This window comes from Gymnoscopelus braueri, assembly GCF_963280865.1.
Source record: "Gymnoscopelus braueri genome assembly, chromosome: 3".
Lineage (NCBI taxonomy): Eukaryota > Metazoa > Chordata > Actinopteri > Myctophiformes > Myctophidae > Gymnoscopelus > Gymnoscopelus braueri.
The window spans coordinates 17,789,956-17,810,696 of NC_137612.1; the positions used below are offsets into that span (position 1 = coordinate 17,789,956).

At 40.9% G+C, this 20,741-nt stretch overlaps 1 protein-coding gene across 1 annotated transcript; it reads left to right on the forward strand.

The window, feature by feature from the left end:
* Window positions 1–961: 961 nt before the first annotated feature.
* Window positions 962–20,380, forward strand: LOC308082617 (metabotropic glutamate receptor 6-like). The gene is made up of 11 exons (XM_080424489.1): window positions 962–1,399; window positions 7,405–7,621; window positions 7,741–7,876; window positions 8,352–8,506; window positions 11,483–11,614; window positions 12,171–12,371; window positions 15,057–15,196; window positions 16,095–16,718; window positions 17,011–17,322; window positions 19,669–19,992; window positions 20,148–20,380. The coding sequence occupies exons 1-10, from the start codon at window positions 1,115–1,117 to the stop codon at window positions 19,939–19,941; spliced, it is 2,475 nt and encodes an 824-aa protein (XP_080280615.1). The 5' UTR covers window positions 962–1,114; the 3' UTR covers window positions 19,942–19,992; window positions 20,148–20,380.
* The last annotated feature ends 361 nt before the right edge of the window (window positions 20,381–20,741 follow it).

Sequence of the window (20,741 nt, forward strand, 5' to 3'; positions counted from 1 at the left end):
GGTGCTCCAAAATGAATGCACTTCTGTCTAATAACTAATAATAAAGGGTATAAAATGTTTTACAAACTTTGTTCCCCAATATAGAAACAATCTTTAATAAGAAATCATATTAAAGAGTGCACTGGTGATTTTATGCACTCTGTCATCACATACTTTATTGATTCATGTATAATTAATAATTAATTATATTAATTAAACTGAATTAGCTAAATTATTAAAGCAGCACTATGTGACTTTCCTCTTCAACCCTGGATTTGAACCCGGTTTCCTGCTTAAGTGCTGAATCTTTTTTCACCATTGAGCTAATATTGAGCTGCTTGCTCGGGGGATAAATTGAATCTTGATCATCAGATTCACCGTCAAGATTCGTGTCAGATCCTGTGTCTAGGTGAGACATGACCTTTGACACGATCTAAATGTCTCAATAGAAGAGAAGGGGGACAAAATACAATCACCCCGGCCCGGACGGCTGGCATAGCGGTCCGGGCACCTAGGCTCAATGTAGCCTGACAGCGTGTCGCGGGTTCGAATCCCGATCCCGACGACCTTTGCTGCGTGGCACTCCCCATCTCTCTCTTTAAATGTTTTTTTTTTTTTTTTTTACTTGGGCAGGGCTGGAGGAAAGGGTAAGAGCTGATGTGTCTTAAATAGAAGTTATATTGTATTAACATATGATACGCTACTATACAGATTGGACAACATTACATTTAAGTGCTTTAAGTAAACAATTATTTCATGTACGATTATAATAACATGTATTTACATAATATTCTGCCACTATGTGATTGTCCCTAGGGGTCCAAGGTAAATGAGGGGGAAGCCTGGTGCCGTAACGCAGTTACCTCTGGTGAATATTGCCATGACAACCCTACAGACCCAGTTGCCCATGCCGTGCTGCCGGCATGGTGCACCGTTTCATTTGAAGACGTGGCTTTGGCTTCTGTGGATGCTGCTCCTGGGTCTGGGCACCTGCTCAGCGGCCAGTCAGGGCACCCAGCCTCACTCCATCAAGATCGAGGGAGACATCATAGTGGGCGGCCTGTTCCCCGTGCACTCTCGGGGGCCGGCCGGTGTGCCCTGTGGAGAGATCAAGAGGGAGAAGGGAGTTCACCGTATGGAGGCCATGCTGTATGCCCTGGACCAGATCAACAGTGACCCTGACCTGTTGCCCAATATTACTCTGGGGGCCCGCATCCTGGACACCTGCTCTAGAGATACCTATGCCCTGGAGCAGTCTCTCACCTTTGTCCAGGCCCTCATCCAGAAGGACAACTCTGATGTACGCTGCTCCAATGGAGAGCCCCCCATCATGAAACCGCCAGAGAGGGTGGTTGGGGTAATTGGGGCGTCTGGCAGCTCTGTGTCCATCATGGTGGCCAATGTCCTCCGACTGTTTGCGGTGAGAAACCTTTTACACACACGCACACGCAAGCATTCACACGCGCGTGTGTGCACACACACACACACACACACACACACACACACACACACACACACACACACACACACACACACACACACACACACACACACACACACACGCTTTTGTCATAGACATTTGTTTTGTATGTTTCAACAGTAACAGGTGTTCAAATCATCGCACATTTGTTTAGTAGCACTAGAATAGATAGATAGATATGGAAGCAATGATTCTACTTCAATCTATTAAGTGTATGTGGACCTTCAGTACATTTTCTTGGGAAAGCTACTACTCACTCAAATGAATGGATACTGGACAGCCACTCATACAGAGTCAACAAATAAGAATTTAGTGAATGGATTTTGCAGATTTGATTCATTGTGCACTTTTACCACCTGGTCACATAGAATAGAACCAGTCTTGTTCAAACATGTGGAAATTTGTTGTGCAAAAACAGAGAAACCCAAAACAGACCAAATACAATAAATCCACAAGCAAACACATGGACAACATTATAGGTGTTATGTACATACTGCAAGTCTAGCAAATGTTTTTATTTACAAAAATGCCCCCAAAACATCAGCTTTAAGGCTTTATAAATAGAACATTTCACATGAAGCTATCCTACAGGTACGGCAGGTATAAAATATACCAGATCTGTGTGCAAATATATGCATTAACAACGCTACATGCTCCACAAAATGTAAGAACAGAGTTGTGTTGTGTAGGGTTCAAGACCAGCGATCAAACTTGATCATCTCTGGTCACAATAAATCACCAGATATTAACCCATTCAATCCGGGAACGCATACTGTGTCATTTTAGCTATAAACCATTATTTTATGCTTTGGGCTATTCAAAAATAGCAGATATACAAGCTCATAGCGCGCGGCACCGTGCTACGAGCTTGTAGATCTGCTATTTATTTTTTCAAATCGTAATTCTTTTTCGCAAATCTTATATATTTTTTAAAGCGAACATTTTTAACTAAAATGTTTGCTTCTCGGGATTCTACAAATGTCTTCTAAATCTCAACAGTTTTTTTTTTTTACTTATACTGCTATAATATCAGTGGTTCTCAAACGTTTTTCACATTTTCACGATTGTTTTTCAAAAATTATAAATCTACAAGCTATGTGCCACGCTATGAGCTTGTATATCTGCTATTTTTGAATAGCCAAATAAATCTTAAAATGACACAGATCCTGGATTGAATGGGTTAAACAGCCTTGTGGTTTGATGATGACTTTGCTTGCAAGCTGCCCTGCTCTCCTATCCATTCACCTTTCTTAACCATATGAATCCTAGTATCCTTATTCTGTGCATGTCAGTATGCCCAGAATATTCGGCGAAAATAGGCAAACATTTGGTGACAATAGGCAATCTATAGCTCACAATGCATTGCGTAGCAATACGTTATGAGCTTGTAGATCGGCTATTTCCACAATTTGACTTACAACGACATGTATAGTGTAGGCTAAGTGGTTGATAATGATTCATATAGAAAAGTATGAACAATGAACTACACAACACAGTCCTGCTAACCTCCACTGTAGACAACCACATACAATAAATGCATAATATGCCTTATGTACCTTACCTTTAGATTTACACATAATGGACATTGTATGCAACTGCATATTTTGCATTTTGCAAGAAACAGCTTTGTATGGGTATATTTGTTAGACCGTTAGACAATGCTGTTTATTTAAACAAATAAGAGGAAAGGAAAGTACCTCTACAATTATTTAGCATAGAACAAAATATATACTGAAATCCTTTGTTTATTAACAGCAACACTTCAGTGACGTTGATGGATGTTGATACTGTTGATAATGGTTTCACAGTCCGTAACAACATCCATCATGTATTCAGTGTTCTGTTGGAGAGATGATTGACCTGTGATAATTGTTTGCGCGGCTCATTCAGTGATAGGACACTGAATCTGTGTAAATCTATCCCACATGATGTTATGTTATCAATAAATTAACGACATAGCCTAATAGTTGTGTATAATGTTTCTGGTTGGAAAAATGAATGGTCCAAAGTGGGTCGAACTGGTCATCCCCCTTTCCTACGTTCCAGGGCTGTAGTTGTTGCAATATTCTTTATGGTGTGGCTATTAGTTGAGAAGGAGGCAGCTTGCACATGGGGCAGATGTTAACTACAGAATTAGAGTTACCATCCTCCATTAAGCCCCTCTCAGCAGCTCAGGACACAGGGCTGAAAATAGAGCATCAGAGCAGAGGAATGACATCAGTTAGAGGATATCAGTAACTTGTAGGCTAGCTGGTGTGGAGCAGATTTATACTAAATGGTAGGGTCCCTGGGTCCATATGTGCTACTCTGGACTGTGGATGATTCTAGAATGGCGATTCCTCAGCCTCATATTGACTGTGTGCAGAGCATTTGCATCTGACTCCAACTTGAACTAGTTATGACTGACTTAGAGTTCATATCAACAAACATGACTAGCATAAAACTGTCAGCAACCGTACTTTTGGTGTGACAGGAGATTTGAAATAAATGTTCTAAATATCACCATTCACACTGCTGTTTGTCATTGTAGAGCAAACAGCAATATCTACACAGTACCATACTCAACTGTAGCTTTTTTAATCAGCCTTCGCTGAACACAAAATGTTGACCCATGTACTGTTACACAGCGTGTTTACCTCTGTGAAGAGCATTTCCGACAGTTTATTTGTGTCAGATAATGCACTTAAGGGAATCCACACCACTGTAATGCTTATTTTATTAATGCTTATGTAATTAGTAATGTTTTCCCAATTGACTCATTTATGAGATTTAAATATTTAAGTTTTACACAATGACTTGTGTGGAGATAGATGGATTTGAACAACTTAAGATTGGATTGAATTACTCTAAGAACCAGTTTGTAATTTAGTGCAATGTTGTCTTTAAGGTGGATCACTGCTACTAGAGAGCACAAGCTCAATTTACTGCAGCCACACCTTCAAAATGATCAGTCTACTGATACGACATTATTGGATTATAACTTGGAGAATTTGGAAACATAATCTTTTGAAAAATGTGCAGCTTCGATTGTATTCAACTGCACAGCGTGCATAGGCACAGTATATATTTTCTACAAGCTTTCATAAAGAATTAGACATTTTATTCTCTCCCAATGCAATACTCAGATATTTATTTATTACTGTATGCAGTAAAAAAAAGAGCAAGCATCACATGCTTTGATGGCTTTGTTCATCTTGTGCCAGGAAACTGTGCATGGCCCCTGCTGCTATATTCATCTATATTCATTCACTTTCTTTAGTCCATATTTAATGGATTGGAACCCCAAAACACTGGGGTCTTTAATTATATGATTCTGGCATGACGGATTAAAGCGACACTATGTAACTTTTTTTTAATGAATAAAATGTTATTTTGTCCAATCTGTATGGTAGAGTATGTTAATACAATATAACTTAAACAATTCGGGTGGTTGTATTTTGTCTCCCTGTGTCTATTGAGAGACATTTAGATTGTGTCAAAGGTCATGTCTCACCTAGACACAGGATCTGACACGAATTTTGACCTGATGGTAAAGATTCAATTTATCCCCTGAGCAAGCAGGCAGGCTCAATGGTAAAAATGTCAGAACCGTGTTCAAATCCGGGGTAGAAGAGGAAAGTTACATAGTAAGTGCAGCTTGAACTATGTCGTGATAAGTTTACTATCAAATATTCAAAACTATTTAGTGTCACTTGCAACACCAAACCCATGGATTCAAACTCCCTCCCTTAAAAGTGAACCATCAACCATCAACACTCCCCTGAAAGTGTTTTTTTTAGTTTATGCCCTTTGTTTGGCATTGTTTGATATAAGGAGATAACTGAAGAATTAAAAAAGAAAACTGCATGACATAATGCTTGCGCCACCATATTTGACAGTAGGGCAGTGTTTCCCGGAACAATTTTTGTGGGTTGCGAGTAAATATATATATTTATTCCTATATAAAATAAATAATTATTTCAAAAGATTATTTTTTTTCCAAAATAAAACATATTCAAAATAATTAAAGAATATTATCTTTTAATAAAATTATTTTTTTCCTTTTTAATAAAGAAATGTCCCTTAAAAAAAACCTATATGAAATAGTGAAAATAGCAGATCTACAAACTCACAGTGCAATGCAGTGCTTGTAGATATGATATTTTTATAATTATTTTAAATAGGGCTTAAATTATTAATTTATTCTTAATTGGTAAGATTGTATAGGCAAAGGAGGCTTGTGTCGCCGATATAATTTTGGCTCGTTGATTTCTGAACATAAATGAGAAAAGCTGCTTTCTGTAGGATTAATTTTGGGAGGATGAGTTGTCTTGTCACTATTTCGTCTGCATACATTTGAATGGTGTGATGACGCCGCTTGACATACTGTAGATGACGTCATTACACTTTAAATGTATGTGGGTTTCACAAAGAGGGAGGGCCATCTGACATGGACTTTCCTCGCTACTAGAACATCGTAATGGTTCATAATGTGTAGGCCGGCCTGGATATTTGAGCTCGACAGGACAGGGTTGACGCAGAGAGGCAAAATTAAGCTGCACGTGGCCATCAGAATTAAATATATTGTATGGCTTACAGCTGAGAAATGCTAACCTTTCTCTAGTCTCCTGATCTCTGTTTCTCTCCCACTGTGCTTAACGTAATTTGACTAAAAACCCCATAATCCTTCCAGATAATCTGCGAAATGGTTCTCTCGCTCCTCTCTCCTTCTCCCCTTCTCCCACAACCCCTTGTGTCTACCTTTCTCTCCTCGTCTCACCAGAGGACCCACCGTTAAGCCACGAGTCCTGGCATTAACAGGGTCAGGGTTGAGCCTGTCGACATAAACTGTGTCATTAAGGAAGTAACGCACCACTAAATTAATCTTCTCATCCATTTTTTTAAACAAATGCTTTTACGGCAGTGGCCTGTACCATCTGTATTTCACTATGATGTTGCATCCTCAGTACAAACCAGCTCGGGTGAGATCACGCTGCAAAGTTGCCTCAATCCTGTGTGGATTATACAGAACAGTGGTCATGCAAGAGATGAGCATTCCCTCATGATAGTGCAGTTTTTTTAAAATATATTAATGTCTGGCAACTTGAAAGGTATTAAAAGGTATTATGTGGGAGCATTATGTTCACACACTTGTTTCTTTGTCTAGACAATGCAATGAATAAATGAAGCCTGGTGCTGCATGTTTAATGTAACCACCTGGATTCAAACCCATCTCCTAGCTCCCACTCATCCAAAGACCAATCTCCCCTACTCTGCTACCAGTGTTGATTTTGACAGCAAATTTTGATTTATTTTCAGTCACAGTCTTTTGAATAAAATTCCATTTAATTTTAGTCATGTTTTAGACATCTGAAAAGTTTTAGTTTTTGTCTAGTTTTAGTCGACTAAATCTACAGTTGATTTTGTCAACTAAAATGTATTTTGGCGGGCCTTGATGGCGTCGTAATGCCTGAGTTTACACTTGGTTGCATGCTGAAAATAGCCGATCTACAGTACAAGCGACACGTTGTGAGCTTGTAGATCTGCTATTTTCAGAGCGCAACACCCTAGCGCAACCAAACATAAAATGACTTGTCTTAGTTCTACTGGATATCTTCTACACTAGTCCCTCCCTGACATTTTAGTCTAGTTTTTATTTGTTTATTTTACAAAATTGTCAATATATTTAGTCTTAGTTTCAGTCATCATAGCTTAGCTTTTATTTCATTTTCATCAGTGAAAAAAGGTAGTGAACGAATATTTTTTGTCAGAGTTTTAGTCGACAAAATCAACACTGTCTGCTACACTGGCACCCGGAACCCACCCACATGCTTCAATGCGTGTCCTTGTTGTTGATGTTCTCTTATGTTGTATTCCATTATTGACCTCATAATCACCCATTGACAGATTTTCCACTTGACTTGAGCCTCTTGTCACCAGTGGCCCACCTCTGTCTGCCTCTGTAGATCCCCCAAATCAGCTATGCTTCCACGGCTCCAGAGCTGAGTGACAAAAGCCGCTATGAGTTCTTCACCAGGGTAGTGCCTCCTGACTCCTACCAGGCCCAAGCCATGTATGACATCGTCAAGGCCATGGACTGGAACTATGTTTCCACCATAGCTTCTGAGGGTAACTATGGAGAGAGTGGTGTTGATGCCTTCCAGCAGATATCCAGAGAAGCAGGTAGGTCTCTCACTATGAAACAAGTTTACTTCTGAATATTTGTGAATATGACATTCCCTCAGTTATGATGCAGATGTAAGAATTTGAGTGATGACTGGTTTCCTATGTGTGCTCCACAGGAGGGCTGTGTATAGCACAGTCCATAAAGATTCCCAGAGAGCCCAAATTTGGAGAATTTGATAAGATCATTAAGAGACTGATGGAGACTTCCAATGCTCGTGGGGTTATAATATTTGCCAACGAGGATGACATCAAGTGAGTCACACTCTGTTTCACTTTAGCGCCAGAGAACAGACATCACCCAGATTTTTTAAAAAAATCTTAAAAAGCAAAGACAGACGATATGCTGTAATATATCTAAATAATTAAGTGGGAGTTAAAAACGTATAAATATGCTTTTAGCAGAGCAGGTCACATATATTGAAATGTGCCTCTTTTACAATATACAAAATTTGTTTTATTGTAAGCTTCTATGATATACAGCCAGTGAATATAGCATTTCCAGAAGCCTGAATTACATAATACTTTGTCTTATGATGGTGTCGTAGATCTGCTATTTCCAGAACAGAATCGTCATCGTACGGCGGAGTATAAATTAAGCATTATTTCCTCAACTTAATTAAGTACTGAACCACCTGGATTTCTCATCTGTACATTCAGCTGTTATTGTTATGCTGAAGAACAAACCGGACCTTGTTTACTGTATAAGCCGTATCCTGTCTTCTTCCAGACGGGTGTTGGAGGCAGCGAAGAAGGCCAACCTAACAGGCCACTTCCTATTTGTGGGCTCTGACAGCTGGGGGGCCAAAAGTTCTCCCATTCTAGACCAGGAAGACGTGGCAGAGGGTGCCGTCACAATTCTACCTAAAAGAGCCTCCATCGATGGTAAGACTAACTATATGTTTGTAGGACAATATAAAATCTAATTCATATTTAGGAGGCAACAAAAAAAGCTCACAAATTATTTATTTTGGGGTGTATTTCTGGTACTCATATAATTACCCTTTATTACACTAGTAGCATAATTTCTGATCATTGTTGTAATGATCAAGCATGCTTTCCTTCACAGGAATACACTTTTATTTTGTGGCAGTCATACACACGAAAAAAAACAACAACAAACCATCTCAACTCAACACATCACAAACAATTAAATAAAACCAACGACACCATATCGCAAACAACACGTAAATCCCTGCAATGCGTTCCCCATACTGTAGCAAATAAGAATACAATAACAGAACAATACAACATCATATGTGTGTGTGTGTGTGTGTGTGCCCCAAGGCATGCTTGGAAGTTCCTCTCTCATCCTATGCACCCCAGGGGCAGGGGGTGCGACACAGCCTCCACCTAATGGGTTTTACTGTCCCAGTAACCATCCTTAAGCACAGCACAAAGGTGTAAATGCAGACGCCTCCTTCTCTTCCCAGCGCTCTGAGGCTCTGGGGTCCCCAGAGGAGGGACGTATGGTGTGATGGGGCACTCTACCTCCACCTGGTCCTCTTCTGTGCTGGCAAGGGGGAAACATGGTGGTCTACAGCAGTGGTTCTCAACCTGTGGGTCGGGTCCCCCGGGGGGGTCCCCACATGATTTGGGGGGGGGGGGGGGGGTCCCCAGATGATAGTGAAGTGACAATTTAAGGACTTTTAAGACCTTTTTAATACCTTAAAAAAAAGACCATTACTGCATCAAAAGTAATCAACAAACTATACTATAAAACATTGGCCAAGTTGTCAAATAATATAAGAAAGAGGCACAATTTTTGAAAATAGCCGATCTACCAGCTCACAACGCCTCGCAACTTGAGGCGTTGTGAGCTTGTAGATCTGCTATTTTCACAATATTTATCTGTGGAACAGAGTCAAACAAAATGGAGGGTCCCCAGTTCAAATTATGATTATTTTGGGGGGTCACGGCCTGAAAAGGTTGAGAACCACTGGTCTACAGAAGCACAGGCATGTGTAGAAATAACAAGAAATAACAAGAAATAACACTACACAGCTGGCAGCATGAGGTATACGACCTCTACACGAGGTCGGCGTGGCGTAATGCATCCCAGGCATGGCCAGAGCTGGAAGCTCATCGATGACATCTCCGGCAGAAACCTTTCTCAGTCTGCCAAGATCCGGGGAGTACCTGATAGACCATTCACCATTATCTCTGGCATCGGGGAGCGGAACCTGTCAGCGGTGATCACCTTCATAGACTTCAAAAAAGCTTTTGTTTGGGATATTCTGGTGTTCCCGAGAAGATGGTAGATGATTGTGGCAAGCTATAGTCAGACTCGAGCTAAGGTTCTGACCCATGATGGAGACTTAAGACTTTAAGATATTCACGGCATTCCTACAGGGTGGTCCCCTTCCTGTGTATTGTGGTGACAGACCATGCCCTGAGACTTGCAATCAATGGCAGGGAGGAGATACTGGTTCCTGTCACAATTACTGACCTCGACTATGCAGATGACATTGCCTAATGTCTCGAACACAGCAGAGAAAGGAAGAGAACTAAGATCGGCCTCAAGCTCAATGCCAAGAAAACAAAAGGAATGGCATTCAACACGGAGGACAGAACCATTGCTACTGCCAACTTGAGGTATTTGAGGACTTGACAAATCTTGGTGCCTGGACAGGACCTGAAGGTCGGGAGGGCACGTGCCTGGAATGCCTTGTATGGGATGAGGAGAGTATGGAAATCTGAGATGGGAGATAAGCTCAAGAGATGGTTAGAATTAGTACTGCTGTACTGGGATGCTCACAGTATGCTCACAGTACAGCAGGAAAGGGTGTCTGCACAAGAATGCTACGAATGGCACTTGATGTCACATGGGAGGACCGCATCAGAAATGTGGGCCTCTACGCAGGCCTCCCGCGGGTCACAGACTGGACAGTCTGGAGGGGTGACAGCGGAGCCAGCAACACTGCCGAGCTCTGGACCCTGATGCTGGATAGGGGGAATGGAGGGCGGGCGATCCAGGACTCCCGAGTTGGTGTTGGCTAGTCCGCACCCTCGCATCACACACATAAACACCAAACCAACTCAGTTATTGATCATGGCGGTGCGGGGATGCTCCCTGCAATTAACCCTTCACTTACGTATTTTCCTCAAATGAATACACAACATAAATGATTAAATAAAGTCAAGCCAATGGCAAAGTCAATCACAAACAACATATAGATCTCCCAATGCATTCCCCATAGCAAATAATAAGACAATAACAATAAAACACTAAACATTTATGCGCTACCTGAAGGCATGCTGGGAAGTCCCTCTCTCATCCAATGCACACGAGGGACGCTACATTATTATCCTCTAAAAGGGTTACTATAGGGTAGCTGAATTAGAAATAGATCATTTGTGATCATGGGATGCAAAAATGTATAAGCTGCAATAACGCGTAACTTGTATGTGCTACCCAGGAGTCAAACCCTAGATCTACTCTTTAGCTTTAATGGAAAGCCTATTTGGGGAGAGAAATAGATTGCGTTTTGAGCTTCATGGAAGGTCAAAACGCCACCACTTGTCAGTAGAAGAGCACGTACTAACTACAACCACCGCAGTTGTTAGATATATTGTATTAACATACTCTACCATACTGATTGGTCAAAATAATGTTTTATTCACAAAAAAAGTTGTAGAGTACAAAATCTACAACTATAAATGTGCTTTGACCATTATTCTTTGTGCCTCTTTTATTTCTATTTTGTGACTTACTTCTATTCTTTATTTCTCTTCACGTTCATAAAGAGATGCCTTTTTATACCTTATGTAAAGCACTGCCTTTGTGTATGAAATGTGCTATACAGATACACCTGCCTTGCCTTGCCTTTGTGACATGTTTTGTTCGATGCATTGATTCAGGCTTCGACCAGTATTTCACTTCAAGGTCTCTGGAAAACAACAGAAGAAATATCTGGTTTGGGGAGTTCTGGGAGGACGACTTCAAGTGTAAATTAACTCGGCCTGATGACGCTGGTAGAAGAAAATGTACAGGTCAGTGCTGGTTATTAACCTGTACCTCAGAAAAATCTACTAAATACACTAGACATTATCCTTCAGTATATAACCCATTCAATACGGGAACGTGTCTGTGTCATTTTAGATTTGAGCTATATTGTTTTATACTTTGGCTATTTAAAAATAGCAGATCTACAAGCTCATACGAGCTTGTAGATCTGCTATTTTTGAAAAATCTTGAACATTTGTGCAAATCTTTGAATACATATATTTTTTTAAACAACATTTATAACTAAAATCTTTACTTCTGGAGGTCCCTGGAACAAAATATTTGGCAAAAAGTTCGCTTTAAAAACTATTTATTCAAAGATTTGCACACATTTTCATGTTTTGTTTTCCAAAAATAGCAGATCTACCAGCTCATAGCGCGGCACTCAGTGCCGCGCTATGAGCTGGTATATCTGCTATTTTTTAATAGCCAAAGAAATAAAATAAAAAATACACAGATGCGTCGCCGGTCTTAATGGGATAATGTACAATGTTCATAGTTTTTAATCTTTCATATTTACCAATCAATCCATTTGTCCTTCAGGTGAGGAACGAATCAGTCAAGAATCCCAGTACGAACAAGAGGGGAAAGTGCAGTTTGTAATCGATGCAGTGTATGCCATGGCCCATGCTTTGCACAGCATGCACATAGACCTGTGTCCTGGCTACATGGGTGTCTGTGACAAGATGAATCCTGTGGAAGGAAAGAATTTACTCCACTACATTCACTCTGTCAATTTCAATGGTGAGCTGACAAGGTGGAGTAACAACGCTCCTGGTTCCATTATGCCAGTGGTTCTCAAACAACTTCATGTCAAGGACCCCTACATTAATATGTATTTGGCTGCAGACCCCCATCTGAAAATACTTTGTTCCTGGGACCCCATGCAAGATTTATTTTGTACTTTTACTTTCACATTTTCTTCAAGATTTCTTAATAATAATAATAATAATAATAATAAACTTTATTTGTATAGCACCTTTCATGACATGAAATGCAGCTAAAAGCGCTTTACAGAGCAAGAATACAATTACAGAAAAAGTACAATAAAGCGAACGCATAAAACAACGTTAAAATAATAGCAAAAAGGCAGTGAATCAGGCAAAACCGTGAGGACATGAATAACAACACAGAGAATTAAAAATCAACTAAAAGCAAGAGTGAAGAAATAGGTCTTGAGCTGTGCTTTAAAGCTATCCACAGAGGCTGCCTGTCTTAGGTGTAATGGGAGTTTATTCCATGTCATTGTAGGCACCTCGAGCAGGTCAGCACTAGAAGACCTGAGGGGGTGGTTTGGTGAATATAGCAGATCTACAAGCTCACAATCGCCTATTTTCAAATAGATGATGTATATAAGGTTATAGTAGTTAAAGGGATATTTCACTTTCAAAAAAACTTTTGATAATTTTATCGTCTACTCAGGCTTTTGTGAGCCCCCCAGACCGTTTTTAAGTTGCTTGATTCAGCAATTAGTTATTTGATATTCATTTTATCAGACACGCCCCCTTCCTATACAAACCCATTATAACTTCAAACTCCATTTTTAACATGTTAGATTCATCAAAAACACCCGTCCTTGATTCTGGTGACTCACCCTGCCCTCCTAATACGCGAGGGGCAGTGTTTTTTCGATAATGTTTTTCATTTATTTTTAATATTTTTTTGGAAAATGAAAACAATTAAATACAATAAAAAATGGAAATAAAATAAATGAAAAAAGTAATCGAAAAAACACAGCCCCCTCACGTATTAGGAGGGCAGGGTGAGTCAGCAGAACCAAGGACGGGTGTTTTTGATGAATCTAACGGGTTAAAAATGGAGTTTGAAGTTATAATGGGTTTGTATAGGAAGGAGGCGTGTCTGATAAAATGATTATCAAATATCTAAATACTAAATCAAGCAACTTAAAAACTGTCTGGGGGGCTCACAAAAGCCTGAGTAGACGATAAAATGACCCAAAGTTTTTTTGAAAGTGAAATATCCCTTTAAATTATTTTGGGCCTGGACCGCTGGCTTAGCGGTCTGGGCACTTAGGCTCAATGTAGCCTGTAGGCCTGTCCCCGACTAAGGATTTGTTTAGTCGAATCTAATTGGCGACTAATTGCCAATAGTCGACTGGCAGTCGACTAATATATATATATATATATATATTTTTTAAGGGCCAAAATACATTTTATTTCAAAGGGCCAAGTCTACACAGTTTGTTTTGTGTCTCCAACAGAGTTTCTAGTGTCTCTATCTCTCTCTGGAAGAGGTTGCACATTAACTCTGCAGCCGCACTGAGGCGCTCCAACACAAACAATACCAATACAAAGACGAGGAATAAGAAGAATAAAGTGGAAGTTACGTGTGGTTGCAGGTGTAGACTTGGCCAAAAAACTATTGAAAACATTTTTGGCCATATAAAAAAAAAGATGTAAAAAATAATAATATATATATATATATATATATATATATATATATATATATATATATATATATATATATATATATATATATATATATATATACAGTGTATATAGTATAATCAATGGTTTGTAAATACACACACACACACACACACACACACACACACACACACACACACACACACACACACACACACACACACACACACACACACACACACACACACTATACTATACTATATAGAATGTACCGCACAGTACAGTACAGTATACAGTATAATGCAGCAATCAGACTAGCTGAAAATAACAGTACTGTAGCTGCAGTTGACAGTTGAAGTTTACGATATAGATTTATCGAAACCCCGTTGGTTTTGCACTGCCGTTCTCCATCACATTTCTGTGTTTAAAGAGTAAACGGTGGAAGAGAGGTCAGTTTTTATGATGGCACTCTCTGCTGCTAATGTACCGACGCATTCTCCCTAGGGCTTCGTCTCTGCTCTCTACCATACACAGTGCTCCTCTTTTCGTCCTTGGCCTTCTTTTTTTTTTAAGTCTCTGTTTGGAATGGAAGAGGATTTCTATGAAAGTATTCCTATTCACATCTCCCTTTTTGCTGGCTGACCTTGGCTTGTATGGGAAGCTTTTGTAATTGAATGCCTGAAGGGAGCTGGGAGGAACATTCAATCACGTTAGGGCAACAGACCAGAGAGCACTGAAAAGACTGTACGCCTTCACGGGAAAACATCTTGCACTCAGCTTCGACATGGTTGTGTAAGACTGTGAAGTAAATACAGGATGGGTTTGATGGTGTGTGGGTGTTTTCTCCATAAGATGGGGAGTAGGACACAAACTTCTGGCTTAATGGTGTCCCTCACCAAAAATAACTGACATTCGGCAAAGCAACACCTTTGTGTGATAAAGTATGAATTAGAGTACAATACTTTTATTCCTTTTAACTATATTGTACAAATATTTGATTGAGTTCTTGTCGTTAAATCCCTGTTGTGTCTTCATCAAACAGGCAGTGCTGGAACTGGTGTGATGTTCAACGAGAATGGAGATGCTCCCGGTCGATATGACATCTTCCAGTACCAACTGTCTAATGTGAGCAACCCTGGCTACAAAGTCATTGGCCAGTGGACAAACCACCTACGACTAAATGTAATTATCTTTCCTTTGTTTATTTGATGCATAACTTGCACTTTAAATTGCCTTTTTTCAGCCTTTGCATTTAAAGGTTCTATGACATTCATTTTCACTTTTTTTTTTATTTTTTTATGTTTTTTGGAGGGTTTTATGACCTCAATTACACCCACAAAATCTGAACTTTGAACATTCAGTGGAATTTCTGTGGTCTGGGGTTTTCTGAATAATTAGGCTGAAAAGTAATCTGAGCTTGGCCCTTCGGGGCGATGATTGACAGGCAAAATGCCTCAACAGCGACACCCGCAGGCAAAGATTTCTTTTTTCATTGCAGTTGAAAAGGCTTTAGAAATGTGAGAGAAAAACACCTGCCATAGATCAATGGAGTGGAATGTTTTGTTAAAACTTTTTATACACGTTTGAAGGACCATGACAAAGACTTTTAATGTGTGGTAAAACTGAACATCATGAAATCTTTAAGGTAAGCTGTGTAGTGGTACGGTAGACCTTTATTAATCCCACTGGGCAAATTCTGTTTCAGCTTCACCCAGCAGATGGCTGCTCAGAATTGGTCAGGATGAGGGCTCGGGGGGTACATATTGTACTGGGCGGGCTGGGGTGGGCGAACCATTAACCTTATGAATACCACTAAGCTAATGGCCCGGGCCACCTGATATATCAATATATCCTAACGATGTTTAATTTCCATATTGTGGCTTTGAAGAGTCTCCAGTGAGCTCATATTCATCTGTGTGTGTGTGTGTGTGTGTGTGTGTGTGTGTGTGTGTGTGTGTGTGTGTGTGTGTGTGTGTGTGTGTGTGTGTGTGTGTGTGTGTGTGTGTGTGTGTGTGTGTGTGTGTGTGTGTGTGTGTGTGTGTGTGTGTGTGTGTGTGTGTGTGTACCTTTGTCCATCCAGCCTGAGGACATGCAGTGGTCAGGTGGTGAACATAGGGTCCCTGACTCGGTGTGTAGCTTCCCCTGCGATCCGGGAGAGAGGAAGAAGATGGTGAAGGGCGTGCCCTGCTGCTGGCACTGCGAGCTGTGTGACGGCTACCAGTACCAGCTGGACGAGCACAATTGTGACACCTGCCCCTTTGACATGAGACCCTTCACGAACCGCACAGGCTGCCGGCTGACGCCCATCGTCAAGCTGGAGTGGAGCTCTCCCTGGGCCATCATCCCCCTCTTCCTCGCCATCCTGGGCATCCTGGCCACCACCGGATGCATCATCACCTTCATCCGCTTCAACGACACGCCCATCGTGCGCGCCTCCGGCCGGGAGCTCAGCTACGTGCTGCTGACGGGCCTCTTCCTCATCTACTTCATCACCTTCCTCATGATCGCAGAGCCCAGCATCGGCGTGTGTGCCATGCGCAGGCTGCTGCTGGGGCTGGGCATGGCCATCAGCTACTCCGCCATGCTCACCAAGACCAATCGCATTTATCGCATTTTTGAACAGGGCAAGAAGGCTGTCACACCCCCCAAGTTCATCAGCCCCACGTCTCAGTTGATCATCACCTTCATACTCATTTCAGTCCAGGTACATACTGTGTGTGTGTGTGTGTGTGTGTGTGTGTGTGTGTGTGTGTGTGTGTGTGTGTGTGTGTGTGTGTGTGTGTGTGTGTGTGTGTGTGTGTGTGTGTGTGTGTGTGTGTGTGTGTGTGTGTGTGTGTGTGTGTGTGTGTGTGTGCGCGTGCATGCGTGCGTGTAAGTTAATTGTAATTTGTGGATTCAAATAACTAATTAAAATGTGTGTGCGTGTGCGTGTGTTGTTGATTACTGGTTAGTACATTTACAATTAAAGTAACTCTGTGTTTCTTCCTGCGCTGCAGCTTCTTGGCGTGTTCATCTGGTGCGGCGTGATGCCCCCCCATGCCCTCATAGACTATGAGGAGCAGAAACCGCCCAACCCAGAGTTCGCCCGCGGCGTCCTCAAATGTGACATGTCAGACCTGTCCCTCATCGCGTGTCTGAGTTACGCTCTGATACTGATGATCACATGCACGACGTTTGCCATCAAGAGCAGGGGAGTGCCGGAGAACTTCAATGAGGCCAAACCCATTGGTTTCGCCATGTACACTACTTGCATCGTCTGGTTGGCATTTGTTCCCATTTTCTTCGGCACAGCCCAGTCTACAGAGAAGGTGAGAACGTTTTTTCAAGCTATAAATTAAATGTGTATTCTCTTGAATAACGTAACTGCCACATGATGATTATGTAATGCAAATGCAAACATAAATGATTTTCAAGCTAACAATGTGACACATAAGAGAGACGAGAGTTCATAGAGCTGATGATGAATCTTGGATCTAGAGTAATGTATGTTGCCTTTATGTTCAGCCGGTACACACTAGTACATCTGATATCTGTTGTCCCCTCTGACAGAGGGCAAATTGGCTTACAGGCTCTCTGGGCAGTCACAAAGCGCTAGGACAATGGGAAGGAGTTGAAAAATAGATGTGTGTTAGGACTAATAGAGAGCTGTATTAAGAATCAGTCATGCTGAAATGATCAAACCCTGAAGTGCTTTAACTTCTTTTCACTTCCCTCCTAATGGAAATGAAGAGAATTAAGGTCAGATGAGCAAGGCCTCTCAGAGTCCTCATTCTGTTAAATCAAACACAACTTAGAAAAGACTTAAATATAGTAACAGTAACTTCTATGGGTCTAATGAAACCAGTGAAGGTTTTGGAACATACTACCAGGCGGAACTGAAAATGTTTTTTTTGTGTGAAAAAAAGAAAACAATGAAAAGGGTTCACATGATAATCTCTTGTGCCATTGAAGGGAGAAGTGAATGCTAAAATTCCTGCCCTGATCATGACAGTATCATGGTCAGTATCATGGTCAGTATCATGTCAGTATCATGGTCAGTATCATGGTCAGTATCATGTCAGTATCATGGTCAGTATCATGGTCAGTATCATGGTCAGTATCATGTCAGTATCATAGTCAGTATCATGGTCAGTATCATGGTCAGTATCATGGTCAGTATCATGTCAGTATCATGTCAGTATCAAGTCAGTATCATGGTCTGTATCATGGTCAGTATCATGTCAGTATCATGGTCAGTATCATGGTCTGTATCATGGTCTGTATCATGGTCAGTATCATGTCAGTATCATGTCAGTATCATGTCAGTATCATGTCAGTATCATGTCAGTATCATGGTCAGTATCATGTCAGTATCATGGTGAGTATCATGGTCAGTATCATGGTCAGTATCATGTCAGTATCATGGTCAGTATCATGGTCAGTATCATGTCAGTATCATGGTCAGTATCATGGGCAGTATCATGGTCAGTATCATGTCAGTTTCATGGTCAGTATCATGGTTAGGGTTAGTTCTCTTGGGGGCGAGGAGCGATTATTCTCAAAGTGGGGTCAGGGGACCCCCAGGGGTTCTTGAGGGGGGCTCCAGGGGGTCAGAGGCAAAATTTGTTTACATAGCATCAAAGTCAGTTTAACCACTTTAACTCAATTTAAACTTCAGCTATTCAAAAATGGCTGAAGTGAAATGTTTTGAATAAAAAACGATGTCCTTGATATGAAAATGTTTGAGAACCAAAGATCTAGACTACATCATCACTAGCATGGGGCCAGACATGAATATGGACCATTTGCACATGCATCACTGTATCTCCTTTTATAAATGGAGAGGTCAATCAGGATGTCCAGTAGAAACACTGACAAACATGATGAAGACAAATATGTAGATGAGTAGTTGGTGAGATGGGTAGGCTACTCATTGACTCTGGTGCAGAGGATCTATGCTTGTGTACATTCAATAGTTTATTCATGGCAAGCATGTCTTGACTTATTCATGAGGCTTGTGCCTTTATTTATTCATGTAATACACAAGTTTGCTTAGCTAATACGTTTATAATTCATCAGATAAGTCAGTGGATAAGTCATTCATGATTATTATCATTATTATTATTATTATTATTATTGCAGGGCTTAAAGGACAGGAAGAGCAGTGAATGGTGGAGATTGTCAAAGTCCAAAAATAGACCCCACTCCTGAGTGCACATACCATGTCATAAATCATTCACTCTAGGCAACAAACACTACCTTCTGTGCTTTCAAATGAACATGTAAAAAATGCATTCTGAGTACCTGTGAGGATTTTCTTTAACCTGTGCATAATGAAAGCATGAAGAAATAGACGAATACCACAGATGCAGGGGCGCTGGAATGGAAAATTACATGGGGGGGTACATCGGGGGACGTTTTTTTCGGGTGGGTTTGTTATTATTATTATTATTTTTTGTTACTTTATTTCGGTTAATTCGGTACAATTCGGCACAGAGGTGCGGGGGACTGATTTATTATTATTTTTAATCTTTTTTTCAAAACATTCTTTCCCGACTGGGCTGAATTGTGGGGGGACACAGCGTCTTTTAATTAAACAGGCGCCGGCGCCACTGCACAGATGTAATGTACTTGTACAATGACGGATATTAATCAAGACCCGTATTCCAATGTAGGCTTGGGGAAGAAGACATATCAATAAATCAATATCCACTGACACACAGGTAACTGAGAACACCGCCATCCTGTTCTTTGTTGCAGATGTTCATTCAAACCATGACGCTGACCGTGTCCATGAGTCTGAGTGCCACGGTTTCTCTTGGAATGCTCTACATTCCCAAGGTATATATCATTATATTACACCCAGAGCAGAATGTCCAGAAACGTGGAGGCAAGGCTCCGCCAGCCACAGCAGCCACAGCAGCCACTGTGTCCGTAAATGCCAATGACAAACCGAATGGAGAGTCCAAACCGAGTTCAATAATGCCGGACAGATCACAGTGAGTAAGATCACGGTTTCTGTTTATTTTCATGGGAGAAACGTTCATTACATGTTTTATTTTTGTTGTTTTTGTCCAATGGTCGAAACAATGGCCCAGTGTAAGTAAACAGAGACTTTTAAGGCACTGACTGCTTTTCTTCTCCACAATTGCAGATAAACAAGAAACATGGATCATGAAACCACATAAGTTCAGAGAATTGTGATTCTTCTGGGAGGATCGTTCTTTGTAAGCACAGGGAGAATGCTCACAAGATCAACTCTCATCCCAGCTGGGCTGTCAAATATGGAATGGAACACAGACTGTACTGCCCACCTGCCTGTCAACTGAACTCATTATGTGTCCATAACAGACAAGAGTTGGGCAATTTGTAAACTGACAACTTCTCCGTCGCACAGGGAACCTGAAGGATGCCAAGTTCTCCTGAGGGGACTAGAAGGGACATATTTGACTGTTTTTAGATAATGTCAAGTCATTAAATATCTCAAATGAACACGGAAACAGTCTGCTTCATTTCCTACAGTACTTGATTTAAAAACAAGTTGAAATGGTAGCCTTTCCCCTCCAGGAACTTCATGTACTGTATAGTGGAACCTCTAATTGGGATCAGTGAAGCTTTGTTGTTTAATGGGTTCAACGGCACTGCATGGATTGTGTTGTTTGTGTACATGAATGTTTCTACTGTATTGTTTGTATGGGTTGTTGTGATTGAGACCTATTTCTGCTGATTACTGTGGAAGGAACTGACT